This window comes from Vigna unguiculata, chromosome 4 (genome assembly GCF_004118075.2).
Source record: "Vigna unguiculata cultivar IT97K-499-35 chromosome 4, ASM411807v1, whole genome shotgun sequence".
NCBI classification, from domain to species: Eukaryota; Viridiplantae; Streptophyta; class Magnoliopsida; order Fabales; family Fabaceae; genus Vigna; species Vigna unguiculata.
This window is the reverse complement of record NC_040282.1, coordinates 25,590,788-25,606,131: the sequence shown is the minus strand read 5'-3', so window position 1 is coordinate 25,606,131 and position 15,344 is coordinate 25,590,788. Positions and strand designations below refer to the sequence as shown.

Below are 15,344 nucleotides of genomic sequence, written 5' to 3'. Positions count from 1 at the left end.
AATGACATCCACAAGTACTTTAATATAACTTTAAAAAGATATATTAAAAATTTATAAATGATTAAGAAAAAATAAAAGATTAGAAAAAAAGAATTTATTTCAAGTGTCTATCTGACCGCTCGCGTTACGTGACACCAATTACTAAAATATAAATAAAAAAGTTTTCAAAATTATAAAACAAATTAAATCATTTTTCAAATAGTTTTTCAGTAAGAACTACGTAACCTTGATTCTCCATTCACATGGAGATACGTAGGAGCGAGGATTAATCCTCGTCGGGCCCTAAAAGATAAAAAAATATATTTGTTTCTTTTGTACACCCTTTTATATTATTTTTTGGGAAAAATAAATATTTTGAAAAACCACATAACTGTTGCACATTTAATTAAAGGTAACCGTCTTAGGACGGACGTTGTGGGGGTGCTAATATCTTCCCCACGCGTAACCGACTCCCGGACCCAAAATCTTGTTTTTCGTAGACCTTGCTCTTTTTTCATGATTTTCCATAGTTTCCTATAATAACTATGGTGGCGACTCCAAACCCTGTTTTTACAAAAACTTTTTTTTTGGTTAGTCGTCTCATCACGATTTTGGTTGCGACAAAGAGGACCAAATTAAATCTAAATTATAAATAAGGGAAATAAATTGAAACATGTGACAATAACATGACACATAGAACTATACATAAATGGCGTTAATGTCAATTTAACGGAAATGACTAAATTCAACATTTATAAGAAATTGGAGGACTAAATTGAACAAATGAATAATTAGGGATCTATTTGAGAATTCGAATAAAATTAGAGGACGAAATTAGGTATTAAGCCTTCTAATTTTTCTTTCAAATCACTAGTGTAGTAGTGTTATTGTGATATAAAAGCATAAGATATTTGAATATTTTATGTTTAATAAAATATTTATGTCTTTCGGTTTGAAGAGAAATAAAAAATATTGTATTAAAATATATATAAGCATGATCTTTGAACATATTCAATTGTATAATATACCTTTAAAATATTTTTATGATGATTTTGATCACAAATAAAATATCAAAGTTTTAAAGTTTGAATTCATTTGGTGTAGAGTGTTGGTACATGATTGGAAAGCATGAGTAAAGGAATGGTATAGGAATCAAGTAGAATTAATTTTCTATAATGGATCTTAGAAAGGTTTGAAAAAAGTTGTATGTTTATAATTTCTTTATTTTAATTGAATTTATAAATAAATCTTATATATTTATAATGGTGTCACTAGTGTAGAAATTGTATACTACAACAAGATATTACAGGAATTACACGAAAACTGATTTAGCGTAATGCGCGATTGCATTTTTGAAAATAATGGGAACTTTATTACATCGGTTACTCTGATAACCAATGTAACATCCATTTAAAAAAAATTGAATAACCTTATATTATTGCACAACACCTCATACTACATCGGTTAAATATTAGAACCGATGTAGTACCTCATTTTATTCCAGCCTAGGTTTCCCCCTCATTTCTCTTTTTCGTCTTCGCACTACATTGTTGTGCTCGCTTCTTCTTCCTCCACTCCACTCCTCCGCATTGAGGTTGTTCTGACGTCGTCCAAGCAGCCATTAGTGCAAACCCTTGTTCCCTTAACCCATTCACGTAAAAGCCACCGTTTGCACACACCACTCTCCGCTCGAGCAGCCTCATTCACGCAAATGTCGCCGCTGGTTCGAAACTCTACTTCCACCGCACAGCCACGCCGCTGGGGAGCTTCGTCCACCGTTAGTTGCCTCCCGAAGTTAGAGCACTTGTGCGGGTTCTCAAACGTTGTGGTTTGGTCAGAGCGTCGCGCCCCTTGTTGTCGTTGCTTGCCCTCGCACTACCATTCTACCTCCATCTCATGGTCGCGTTGTCGAGGGGTCTCCGACATTGGTCGTCTCATGCTGTTGCACCTTGGTGTGGGCTTTTGGGGAGGAGGTTGTTTCGTGAAAACCCCCATTCTCGCTGCCGCCACTTATCCCTCCATCCATCTGTTGTCGCTGCCATTTGTTGGGTTGTTCAAGGCCCCTCTAAGTGTTGCTTTACTTGCATTGGTGGTCTGAAGTAAACATACTCACTTTAGGAAAAAAATTTCATCTCCTAACGGTTAGTTTTTTCAAATTTTATATAATTTTAATGTCTTATATTTATTATAATTAAATTTAAATCTTAATTGAACATCTAATTAAGATTGTATTTGTTGATGTGTGTTTACGATTATTATTGAACGTGTTGGTTAAGTTCGAAGGTGTCCGACCCTCGACAATGTTTTTAGAAATTAGTTTAAGTGTTTTTCAATCAATGATTTAAAAATGTTTTTCAATCATCAAGAAAATCATTCTTATAAACTTCAACTGTTCATTTGGATAATTGGAGAATATTGAATGCAAGTATAAACGAGCTTTTTATGTTGTGTAGTAATGGATCAGAGTTGGGTGCATGCTAGTCGAATCACTAATGTGTATGAGAATGACGTTGAATAGTTTCTTAAATGATGGTAGAGTCATCCAAGAAGACTTAAGAAGCTACACGTATGAAACATCTAGCTCTTAAACGATTGACTTAGGGTAACGTTCAAGTTGAAATAGACCCTTGCACAAGAAGAGCTAAAGGACCCAATCAAAATGATTTTGTTAGTTATTTGGGTGTCTTAGCTCGATCAAAGGTGTCCATTTTAGAAACTAATTGGGATCATGTGACAGAAGTAGATAAAAGTATGATTTGAGAAATAGAAAATGGCTCGTACCAAAGCAGGAGGACAAATGATATATGAGAAATCAATGATGATTACTAAAAGAATTGTAAGTTATAATACAAATGATGTAGCAATTAAATATTTATTTTAATTTGTATTATAAGTGACAATGTATTCTTTCTTAAGGAATGAACTTGAAGAGCAAAGTTCACTGGATAATTTTGTCTCTCAAGGTCGTCGTGACATATTGACCATTGTTATTGGTATTGAAGAACACCCTGGTCCTGTGCGTACTACTAGTTTTGGTGTGGGTGTGAGATAATATTTTGGATCATATCCTCGACCCAACATTTCTGCGACACCTATGACTCAAGAGATGATGGAGCATTTTTCTCAGCAAATAAGGAGACAAGTTACTGAAGATTTAAGGCGCGAGTGGGAGCAACGATGGGAGTCCATATCCATCCACCATAATGTGTTGAATCTAGATGAAATGAATTTTCATAGAACCAAAGGTAGTTGTGATGTAGAGGATGAAGATGAGGACATAGAGACTGATATCTCCTATCGTTGTAAGTTGTTTGTTGGAGGTGTTCCTCATTTTGTGGCCATTGGGAGAGTCTATTTAGGAGGGTCCACCATGCACACTATGCCAATGCCAGCTGATTTGGCTAGAGTGGTGGTTGAAGACATTAGAGATGCCACTACTCCAGTACCAGTGCCCACAATGGAAGTGCAAGTAGTGGGAGACACACTTGGAACATTTATCTCATGGCCAAAAGAATTAATTAAGTCAAACAAAGACGATATGTTTTTCTTAATTACATTTGTACATAACTTTTAACACACCTCATGTTTAAGTTTGTTAATATGTTTTGTAGGACCCTAGGATTAGGCAAAAGTCCCCAATTGCAACTCATGCAAGCCTTGAGCCCGAGGATAAGCCTGATGATGAACCCGAGGATGAGCCCGAGCTCGAGCCCATACCTCACCAGAATGGTAATCTAATTCAGGGGTTGATTGTGGCTTTTTTTTTGAATTGTACTAAGAACCTTTTCCCATTCCTTGGGATGCAATAATATTTGGCGTTGACAATGGCAATATAACTTTGTATGTGAACACGTCAGATTTATTAGAAATAATCCAAGGTAATCAAATGTCGAACATTACAGTCATTCAACTTTGGGTTATGTGAGTGCACTCTAAATTTAGATTTTGAATTTATCTATGTTTTTTGAAATCAACCTTAGCCTTCTGAATTTGTATGGATGTAGGTATCTAAATGAATTAATTGTCAATGCAGGGCACATTGATATTTATGGTTTTGAGCCTCAAATTATACAAAAGTTTGGGATAGATCAATGCACACTCAAAGATATATTCAACAGTGGATTCATGAATCCAAGAAAAGAATTTACATCGCCCCTTATATTGAAGGGTAAGTTGAACTCTGATCACTTTAGTTATTAGCTAATTAATTTCATATCACTAACTAAAATTCTTATTTAATAGGTGTCATTGGTAATTGATTGTTATTTGCCCCATTGACCGTATTGTCGTATGGTTTTGTTCATTGCACAAGAAGTCAAACAAAGAAATGAAAACTTTAATACAAAGGTATGTGTTAATTACAAAAGTAATTATTTTTTATCATGATTATTGTTAGAAGTGGGTTTTTAAGCCCAACTCAATCCCACAAAATCGGCTTGTAAGGTGAGGTTTGGACCTCACTTATATATTATGAAATTGTCTTATCTCTAGTTGAAGTGAGACTTCTAACACACCCACTCATGCCGAAGTATATTCATCTCGTGTGTGGGACTAGAAATAGGTGGTCCGATAGCGGCCCAAGATAGCAGGTGGAACATAATGTCCAAGAAAGTTCGTTAGGATAGACTTAATTTTATTTTTTTAAAAAAGGACTCTAATACCATGTTAGAAGTGGGTTTTAAGCCTAACTCAACTCCACAAAATCGGCTTGTAAGGTGAGGATTGCACCCATTTATATATTGTGAATTGACCTTATCTCTAGTTGATGTAATAAGCCTGAAATAACCAATGTAATATGGATTTTCTACACTAGTGTTGTAACTTAAAAAATCAATTATAACAGTCATAATAAATTATTAAAAATATATCAATTTTGTATTATTGAAAAATAACTTTTTTACATAAATAAAATAAATAAAGTACTCTTTTAAATTACTTCATCAAATTTATTGTAAGAATAATATTGTTATCAATCTTGCAATAACTACTAAAAACTAAAATAATAATTTAAAATATTTTGAAGATGAAAATAGAAGAAAAACATTTTACCGAAACTAAACTAAAATTCATATATTTTGGGTATGAACTAAAATTAATTATTCAAAATTTATAAAATAAAAAAATAATAACAAGAATTTTAAACTAAAAACATATTTTTCATCCTTTATTTATAAAAGAATAATCTTGTTTTCTCATTGTCTACCAAATAAAATAATTAATTCAAATTATTATAAAAAAATCATAATTTAATATATATATATATATATATATATATATATATGTGTGTGTGTGTGTGTTTTTTTTTTCTTTTTAATTTTTCAAAATTCTCAATAATTCATCTAAAATTTAAACAAAGGTAGCAACGGTCCAATATATGATAAATCCGTTTTAGAATATAATTATTTTCTTTCTTTACTCATGTATTTAATATTTAAAATTTATTTTAACTTGTAATATATTTTTAAAATATTCTTTTTTATAATTTTGATCACAAATACAATATTAAAATGTTAAAGTATACTCGATGATTTTAAAAAATGGGAAAAAGGGGTGTTCGAGGAATAGAGTAGAAAAATAAAGTGTTAATTTTCTGATAGATATTAGAAAAAAATAGGAAGTCGTACGTTTTTAATTTTCTTTATTTTAATTTAATTTATATATAAATCTTTTATATTTGTAATGATGTTTGTGACTTAACAAATCAAATATAACTATCATAATTATTTTCTGTTTTATTTTCTTTCTCTCGTGTCCTGCACTTAAAAGTTTAAGATTTAAATTAGTTGATAAGTGTAATGTATTTTATTCTTAAAATATTCTTTTGATAATTTTGATCACAAATATAATATAAAAAGTTAGATACGTATTTTATCCCTCAACTTTTAGTAAAAATTGAAATTAGTCTTTTTTTGAAACTTTGACCAATTTATTCCTCCGATTTTAGATGAATTTAGTCTCTTTAACCACATTTTGCTAAGTTTAGCTAACATTTCAAACGCATTTCATGATAATACTTGAATTGTTTATACTGTTTGACACATTTTTGCTTCAACGTTAGCTAAGAAACAATCATGAAACACATTTGAAACGTCAGATAAACATAACAAAAATTGGTTAAAATGACTAAATTTACGCAATTCTAAAGTTGGGAAACTAAATTGGACTAAAGTTTCGAAGAGGGAATAATTCCATTTTTTACTGAGAGTTAAGGGACAAAAAACATATTTAACCTACATTACTAAAAAAAACTCATATTTCTGACAATTTTATTTTGAAATTTTTTTCGTAGAAAATACTTATAAATTTTGTTATGAAAAAAAAATTGCAGGAAATTGATGTCAATTATTTTACAAAATATTTTGTATAAAACACTTTTCATAACAAATTTTGTAGGAAATACTTACGAATTTTATAATTTTGTAAAAAATAATTACCCACAAAAAAATTACCTACCAATTAAAATTTAAAAAAAAAATAATAGAAAATAATCTTTGTAATATGAAAATTTGTAGTAGTGCTAATATAAAATGTTAAAGTATAGTACATGATTTGAAAGCATGAAAACAGGAAAAAAAGGATGGTCCAGGATTCATGTAAACAAATAAAGTATTAATTTTCTATTAGGTGTTAAAATGGTACGAAAAAATAGGAAGTTGTATGTTTATAATTTTTTTTATTTTAGTTTAATTTATAAATAAATCTTATATATTTATAATGATATTTGTTCTTGCAGAGAACAAACAAGATATGTTAGACACAACTATTACCTTACCCTGGTCCGCCATCTCTTAAGTAGGTTTCTTCCCGGTTGATACATATCGCTTATGGGTATCACAGTGTGATCGGTTTGGACCCAAGAGGGGTTACCCGCAGAAGGGGCTCTGAAGCTCAAGTTAGTGAAATCTCTAAGAAAGTCAAATTTGGTGATTAGGGAAGTAATGAATGCATACCTTTAATTCGTGGGGTTCATGCATATTTATAGATTATTAATTATGTGTGGCCACGTCATGGGCTGGGCCCTTGTTTGGGCTGTAGGTGGGCATGAGCCTTAGCCCAGGCCCTTAGTTTGATTATTGTGGGCTTGATGAATCTTACGAGTGCTTTGAATTCGTTGAGTTTTCTAGAGTGGTCGGTCTAGACCTGTTACACTTTTAGCGGCTTAGGCCGCTATTATTCTTCTGTCGGCTTAGGCTGGTTACTCTTTTAGCGGCTTAGGCCGGTTACCAATTGTTTCGCATATATATGTTGATCGTTTATTGTTATTATTTGGTTGGACCGGCTAGGTGTGGTACGCCATTAGCGCTCACCGTGGGGCACAAGATAATATCTTACCACCCGCTTTCTCCGAAAATGGTTTCTACCCACAGTAGAGTAGGAGTTAACAAGCAAGTTGACACAGGACCCTCAGGACCTGCTAACATCATCCCGGATCTGGCCGCCATCCTAGACGGTCAAGCCAAGATGCAACAGGAGCTGGCTGACTTGAAGAAGCATAGTGCTGATGAGATGGAAGCACTGCGACAGGAGAACTCTCGCCTAAGGCGAAAGATTGAAGCCGATCCCACTCAAAAGGGAAAGGCCAAGGAAACATCTGATGTCGTAGGGTCCCCAGCTTTCCAGCCTACTGAAGAGGAAAGCGAGTACAATCTTACCACGCACACCTTCACCACCACCCAACAAACTCCCATCCTTTCAACCCATCCTACTCACTTCCACTCCACCCTCCTAGGAAATGTTGCGACTCCCACCCCCGCCGCCACCCTGCCCACCACACACATCCCGCTCTACAACATGCCCACCACCCTACACACCACTCATATCCCACCCTACAACCCTCACAACCTCCCTACCACCCATATCCCTCCTCACAACTTCACCTCCACTTTTCCCACCCTCGTCCACCATCCCATCCTTCCTCACCCGCTCCCATCTCACTAACCCAGGCGCCGTCACCCTTTCACCAACTTCATCGCTAACACCCCCCTCCCCACCCAGTGGGAACCTTTCACGCTGGAGCATTACACTGGTTAAACCGACCTTGATGAACACCTCAAAGTCTACATCACCCACGTCGCCCTCTACACTTCCCATGATGCCATTTTTTTCTAAGCATTTCCTACCACCCTTACCTTCAAATGGTTTACCACCATCCCGCCATACTCCATTGACTGCTTCGACACCCTCTCCCACATGTTTACCACTCACTTCGCCGGCAGTCGCCCACATCAAACTACAACAATATCGCTCCTCGGCGTCAGACAAGAACAAGATGAGATGCTCCGGGCATTCATTGCTCGATTCAGTAAGGCTGCCCTTCGCACACCACACCTTAACCAAGAAATGATACTTCAGTGCATGGCCCTCACTCTTAAACCTGGCCCCTTCACCAATAACGTCTACTTGCACCCACCCGTCTTCATGCATGAGTTGAAATTGCGTGTTGCCGATTACGTCCGTATGGAGGAAATGCAAACTCTCCATACAAAATTTTGCAATGACTACGCACCCTCTACTGCCAACCCCACTCCACAACCTCCCCGCCCTGACCCGAGACCTCGAGAACCCTGACAACCCCGCTTCACCAGATACGTCCCTCTAAATGTTCCCAGATCCCGCCTCCTTGATGAGGCCTTACAGGCCGACCTCATCCCACAACCACGCTAGACGACCACTCCCCCCAATGCGGACATTACTAAATACTGCTGCTATCACCGAAACTACGGCCATACCACAGTGGAACGTAAAGCACTCCAAGATAAAATTGAAGAACTGGTTCGTGCTGGCCATTTCCGCCGCTTTGTCCGAAAAGATGACCACTCCTCTAGACCCCATCACCCTCCTCGTTCTGACCACCGACGCCCTCCCCGCGACTCTTGCTATGATAAACGCCCAAACCAACCCGCAAACCATGACCCCCAACTGACTCTCACCGATGTCACCCCCATCGACCCTCCCTTACGCGACACTATCAACACCATCTCTGGTGGTTTGTCTAGTGGAGGATCCACCTCCTCGGCCAGGAAGAGACACCTCCGCCATATCCAATCCATCAACCACATAACCCATTCTCATCACAAACGTCGCATGTCCCCCACAACCTTCACGGACGACAATTTTCAAGGCCTTGATCACCAACAAGATGAACCTATGGTCATCATCGTTGAAATAGAAAACTACGCAGTCAAGAAAGTCCTCGTCGACCAAGGCAGCTCCATACCAAAAACTTCAAATCTCGGACACCGCCATGGTCCCATACGACGAACCGATTTATGGCTTTTTTGGGGAGAAAGTTTCCACCCGCGGCTACATTGACCTCCATACCGTCTTCCGAGATGGCACCCAAACAAAGACAATTCCTATACGCTTCCTTATCGTCGATGCACCTAAATCTTATAACGTACTCCTCAGCCGCCCTTCACTCAACACTCTTGGCATTGTTGTTTCCACACCTCATCTGGCCATGAAGTTCTCCTCCCCATCTGGCGACATCCTCACCATTCATGGCGACCAACGCCTTGCACGCGAATGCGACATGGCCAGCCTACGCCCACAGCTCCCCATCCTGCAAACCAATCATATTGAACGACCACCCGGCTCTAAGATCGCCTTGTCTGGTGATGATCTAGATCCCAAAGTGGGTCGGGATGTCCGCCTTGAACCTGTTCAAGAAACCACCCCATGGAGCGGCCTAATGGCCGCACCATCAAACTCGGTACTAGGCTAGAATCTGAACAACGTGACATCATAACACCCACCCTTGTCAGCAACACGGACCTCTTTGCTTGGTCAGCTGCTGATTTACCTGGAGTTGACCCTCAAGTGGCATCCCACAAGTTATCCATTTACAACGAGGCCTGGTATGTCTCCCAAAAAAAACGCAAACTTGACGAGGAACGACGCCTAGCGGCCAAGGCCGATAAGTTGCTAAGTGTGCGGTTTATTGAAGAAGCCCACTATACCACTTGGCTCTCTAACGTGGTCCTGGTCAAGAAAGCCAACGGCTAATGGCGGATGTGTGTTTATTACACGAATCTTAACAAAGTCTGTCCCAGAGATTTCCTACCCCTTATCCAATATTGACCGACTTGTCAATGATGCAACCGGTAACAAGGTCCTCAGTTTTCTTGATGCATACTCCAATTATAACCAAATTCTCATGGCCGCATCTGACATAAACAAAATCGCCTTTATCATAGACGACGCCAATTACTTCTACAAGATCATGCCATTTGGTTTTAAAAACGCAGGAGCAACCTACCAACGACTGATGGACAATGTCTTCAGTCATTTAATGGGCAAATTTGTCGAAGTATACGTTGACGACATGGTTGTCAAATTCTCAAGCCATCACCAGCACGCTCAGAACCTATCAGCAGTCTTTTCCGCATTACGACAATACAATCTCCGCCTCAACCCCGACAAATGCGTTTTCGGCGTCGACCGCGGTAAATTCCTTGGATTCATGCTGACACCGCGTGGCATAAAGGCTAATCCTGAAAAGTGCAACGCGATCATTGAAATGCGAAGCCCCACTAGTGTCAAAGAAGTACAACGCCTCATAGGCCGCCTCACTGCCATCTCCCGCTTCCTTCCCAAACTAGCCGAACAAATCCAACCCATCATTCAGCTGCTCAAAAAATCCGCCAAGTTCACGTGGAATGATGATTGTGAACAAGTATTTCAAAAGCTAAAAACCACACTCACCTCATTGTCCATCCTTCATAAACCGGATACTCATCAACCCTTACTGGTCTACATCACCACCACCGATCACACTGTAAGCGCCGCACTGGTCCACGATGTCGGCGGCACCCAACATCCTATTTACTTCGTGATGAGTGCGTATTTTTGCCCTCATTTAATGTTTAATTCTGGGTATTTAATTGAATTTGTGTGCTTAAAGATTGATTTAATTGGGATTTCCTATTATTGGGTTTATTGAGCATGGGATGCAAAAACATGTTAAAAATAGCTTTTTAGTTGCATAAATGTTCTTTGGATATTTTGAGGTGTGTTAGTGCAGCTGCAGCTAAGTTGAGCTCATGGAGGTGTGGAAATAAATTGATTAAAGCTTCATGACACCTTAAAGATAAATCCAAGAATAAGAAATTATCAAAAGCACAAAAATCCAAGCCAAGCATTGCATGAAGACGACAAGAAAAGCTTGAAAAAGTGAAGAAGTTTGGCTAAACCAAGAAGGGAGGAAAGAAAAATTAGACCTTGCGGTTTTCTTTATAAGATAATAACTACCAAATCTTTTTAAATATGACAAGATCTTCTTGAATCTTTTTAGTTCCACAACAAACAAATATATCTTGAAGATATTGGATTATTTAGAAGATAATTTAAGGAGATTGCAAAGGGTTGATTTGGAAAATTAATACAAATACTAATTGGTGATAATTTATCATATATCTTTAATTAATTAATTAATTTAATTATATTAGATATTGATATTATCAACCAACTATATTTGTTAAATAGTCTATATATCTTTATATTGACTATATTTATCTTTATCTTTATTTTAAAAGATATTTGAGAGGTTTTAGCAACAGAAAAGCTCAGTCTAATTCCTATATAAAGAGACCAAGGGAGAAGCAGAAAAACAAGCTCGGGACTTCGGAGTTTTGGAACCCTTAGGGGGGCCTAATTTCGTTTCCTTTCTCTCTCTCCATTCTTCTATTTTTATTCTGTATTCCATGAATTGCTAAATTTCTTGGGTTGATTCCATTGTAATTTCATTATGGATTCTGAGGTTATAATGAAATAATTTCTTTGTTCATTTTATTATTGTTGATGTTTTAATTCATCTATGTCTTTTATCTTTGAATCACGTAAGAAGTAATGATTTGAAATCTATATGCATGTTGATCATATGAGTCAAGGGTTTTTAAATTTAATTGAGACTTTACTTTGGTTTTATTTAGAAACTTTCATGTGATTAAATGAGTTTTTACCAATAATTGAGACTTTACTTTGGTTAAAGGTATTTACTCTAACTACAATTAATTGAGACTTTACTTTGATTAATTAAACTTTTTATTTAGTGAGGAGATAAAAGAATAGACATGATTAGGCATAGTAAATTTGATTGAGATTGTACTTTGGTTGAATTTACTATGGATAATCTAAAAGTTCTCACTTTTAATTGAGACTGTACTTTGGTTAAAAGTGAGAATGCCAACAAATTAATTGAGACTTTACATTGATTAATTTGTAAATCTACAACAATAATCCTTAGATAACCGATGATGAATCTATTTTGAAAAAGCAATGGAATCAATCTATTTTCTTTACTATTGTTTTTATTTCTTTTTATCTTTTAAATTTTATTTCTATCTTTGTTTATCTTAATCTCCTATATTTTTATTTTATTTGACTAACTCATTTGTATAGTTTTATAAGAACTAATTTGTTAAAAATCAATTCCGTGTTCGTTGGGAGACGACTTTGGGGTTACTTTACCCTTTCTATTTTGTTGACTACTTTCTTAACAATACTGAAGTTGTTATAAATAAGTAGTATTAATTTGATCGCGTCAACGACAACGTTATCACTTCGTCAGCAGAACCCTATAAGACTCCAAAATCAGATACCAAATGGTAGAAAAATTAGCCTTATCCCTGGTACATGCAGCCCGACGCCTACGCCCATATTTCCAAAATCATAACATTATCGTCAAAGCCGACTACCCGATCCAGAAGATATTGAAGAAACCAGACCTTGCGGGGTGGATGTCTTCCTGGGCCGTCGAGTTATCCGAATTCAACATCCGCTACGAACCCCACGACCCCATCAAAGCTCAATGCCTTCTGACGAGGACCAATGGACAATTTATGTTGATGGTTCGTCAAACCCAGAGGGGGCAGGTGCCGGCATTGTACTAGAAGGCCCCAACGACATCCTCATCGAAAAATCCCTCCATTTCGCCTTTAAGACGTATACCAACCAAGTCGGCTTATCCCTGGCCCGCGAGGTTGGTGTCAAGTCACTAACATGCAAAACCGATTCCAAACTTACCGTCGGCCATTTAAATGACAAGTTCCAGATCAAAGACCCTACCCTCCTACAATACTACCATCTGGTCCAGAAAGTCGTCCAGTCCGCCTTCAAACAAGTCCGCATCCAACAAATTCTCAGGTTCGAAAACGTCAGAGCCGACATATTATCCAAACTAGCCAGCACCAAGTTAAAAAGCCGCCAGCGATCACCATTGCAACAAACACTGTCCGCCTCTTCCATCACAAATACTTGCCATACCCTAACCCAACACCAAGCCGACAATTGGGCAACTCCTTACATCCAATACCTCCAAACCGGTAACCCTCCACCTAACGCTGACAAAACTTGGATAACTAAAGTCGCTAGGTACACGATGATAGGCGATGACTTGTACAAACGCGGATACGACCAACCACTTCTCAAATGCGTCACTGCAGAACAAGCTCAGTACATTATTAAAGAATTACATGAAGGCATATGCAGCTATCATTCCAGCTCACACACCATGACTACCAGAATCCTTCGCGCCAGTTACTTCTGGCTGACCATGGAGACAGACTGCCAAGACTTCGTCAAAAAATGCATACCATGCCAGAAACATGGCAACCTTATCCATCAGAAATAGGAGCAACTTCACTCTATACTATCCTCATGGCCCTTCGCAAAGTGGGGAATGGTCATCCTCGGCCCTTTCTCCCCCGGCAAAGGTTAAGTAAAGTTCTTAATAGTAGTCGTCGACTACTTCACCAAGTGGATAGAGGCCAAACCTTTAGCCACCATTACAGCCTAGCAAGTCCAACAATTCGTTTTGAAGGATATTATATGCCGGTATGGCGTCCCACATACAATCATCACCGACAATGGCCAATAGTTTATAGACAAAGAACTTGCTAAATTCTATACCGGCCTAGGCATCAAACATGTAACCAGCTTTGTTGAACACCCACAGACCAATGGACAGGCCGAGGCAGCAAACAAGGTTATACTAGTAGAACTACGTAAACGGTTGGACAACGCCAAGGGCCGATGGCCAGAAGAATTAGTGGAAGTGCTATGGGCCTACAGGTGTACCCCTCAATCAACAACAAATGAATCTCCATTCAGCCTAGTATACGGCGCAGACGCCATGATACCCATTGAAATTGGTGAACCATCTCTGCACCGAGAACTATACGACCCAGTCCAAAATCATCAAAACATGACCACCCACCTCGACCTCCTGCCCGAGTTCAGAGAAAAAGCCCAAATACGCAACTTAGCTGCCAAACAACGAGCGACCATAAAATATAATGCTAACCTATGCCCAAGATCGTTCGCAAAGGGGGGCTTAGTTTGGAGAATGGCCAGCGGTGTAAGAAAAATGGATGGCAAGTTCTCCGTCAATTGGGACGACCCATACCGAATACGTGAAGATGCTGGAGGAGGAGCGTATAAGCTTGAGTAATTATCGGGAGAAGAAATACCTAATACATGGAATGTATTTCATCTCAAATTTTACTTCAGTTAAAGACATGTATTGTAGCACACACTTGTAACCCTGGGTGTACTCTTTTCCCTCACCTGGTCTTTTCTCCATAAGGAGGGTTTTAGCCAGGGAGGTTTTAACGAGGCACCCCAAATTTCATGAATAAAATAAAGGGTTCTTCACCTCACAACTACTCATTACCTCATTTCTAACACGCTTTTAGTTCCCCACCCTTATCACAAGTAAGCGGTCTGGATCGAACACCCTTAACTTGATGATAATTCATTTTAAGTTCCCCACCTTTACCACAAGTAAGTGGCCTAGGTCGAACACCCTTAACTTGATGTTAATTCATTTAAGTTCCCCACCCTTATCACAAGTAAGCGGCCTGGGTCGAACACCTTTAACTTGATGTTAATTCGTTTTAAGTTCCCCACCCTTACCACAAGTAAACGACCTGGGTCGAATACCCTCAATGAAAAATCGCATTTGCAAACCAAAACACTTCTTTATCGAATTAAACACTCTAAAGCAAACATTGCATACATCAAACTCTCACTCACAATTATACCATACCACAAACGCACCGCTATAACACAAGTTACCGACATCAAACAACAACATAACATACACAAAGCATTTGTCACATTAGCACAAAAAGTAATTAGTGTACGGTTTATTACAAACTTAGAATCATCAACAAATTGAAAGTATTAAAATAACGGTTCTAAGTTGCCTCCTGGTCAGCATCCTTCGCAGCCACGCCATCAACGTTCGCATCAGCATCTTCCGCCCCCTTCCCCGCATCCCTCTCGGGACTAGATTTCGCCTCATCCACAAGTAAACCATCAACCACATCTTTATTTACATTAAACCTCGCGTCATTACCATCAAC

The 15,344-nt window shown here is 38.0% G+C and overlaps 1 protein-coding gene across 1 annotated transcript; it reads left to right on the top strand.

The window, feature by feature from the left end:
- Nucleotides 1–9,223: 9,223 nt before the first annotated feature.
- LOC114180640 lies at nucleotides 9,224–13,609 on the top strand. The gene is made up of 3 exons (XM_028066942.1): nucleotides 9,224–9,691; nucleotides 9,926–10,821; nucleotides 12,667–13,609. The coding sequence occupies exons 1-3, from the start codon at nucleotides 9,224–9,226 to the stop codon at nucleotides 13,607–13,609; spliced, it is 2,307 nt and encodes a 768-aa protein (XP_027922743.1).
- Nucleotides 13,610–15,344: the final 1,735 nt, after the last annotated feature.

Excerpts from the sequence above, each read along its gene's own strand:
- LOC114180640 (XM_028066942.1), top strand. The coding sequence starts at position 9,224 with ATGGTCCCATACGACGAACCGATTTATGGCTTTTTTGGGGAGAAAGTT. Across the intron at positions 9,692-9,925 it reads TGGCCGCACCATCAAACTCG|AAGCCCACTATACCACTTGG; the intron begins GTACTAGGCTAG and ends GGTTTATTGAAG. Across the intron at positions 10,822-12,666 it reads ATTTACTTCGTGATGAGTGC|CCGACTACCCGATCCAGAAG; the intron begins GTATTTTTGCCC and ends TTATCGTCAAAG.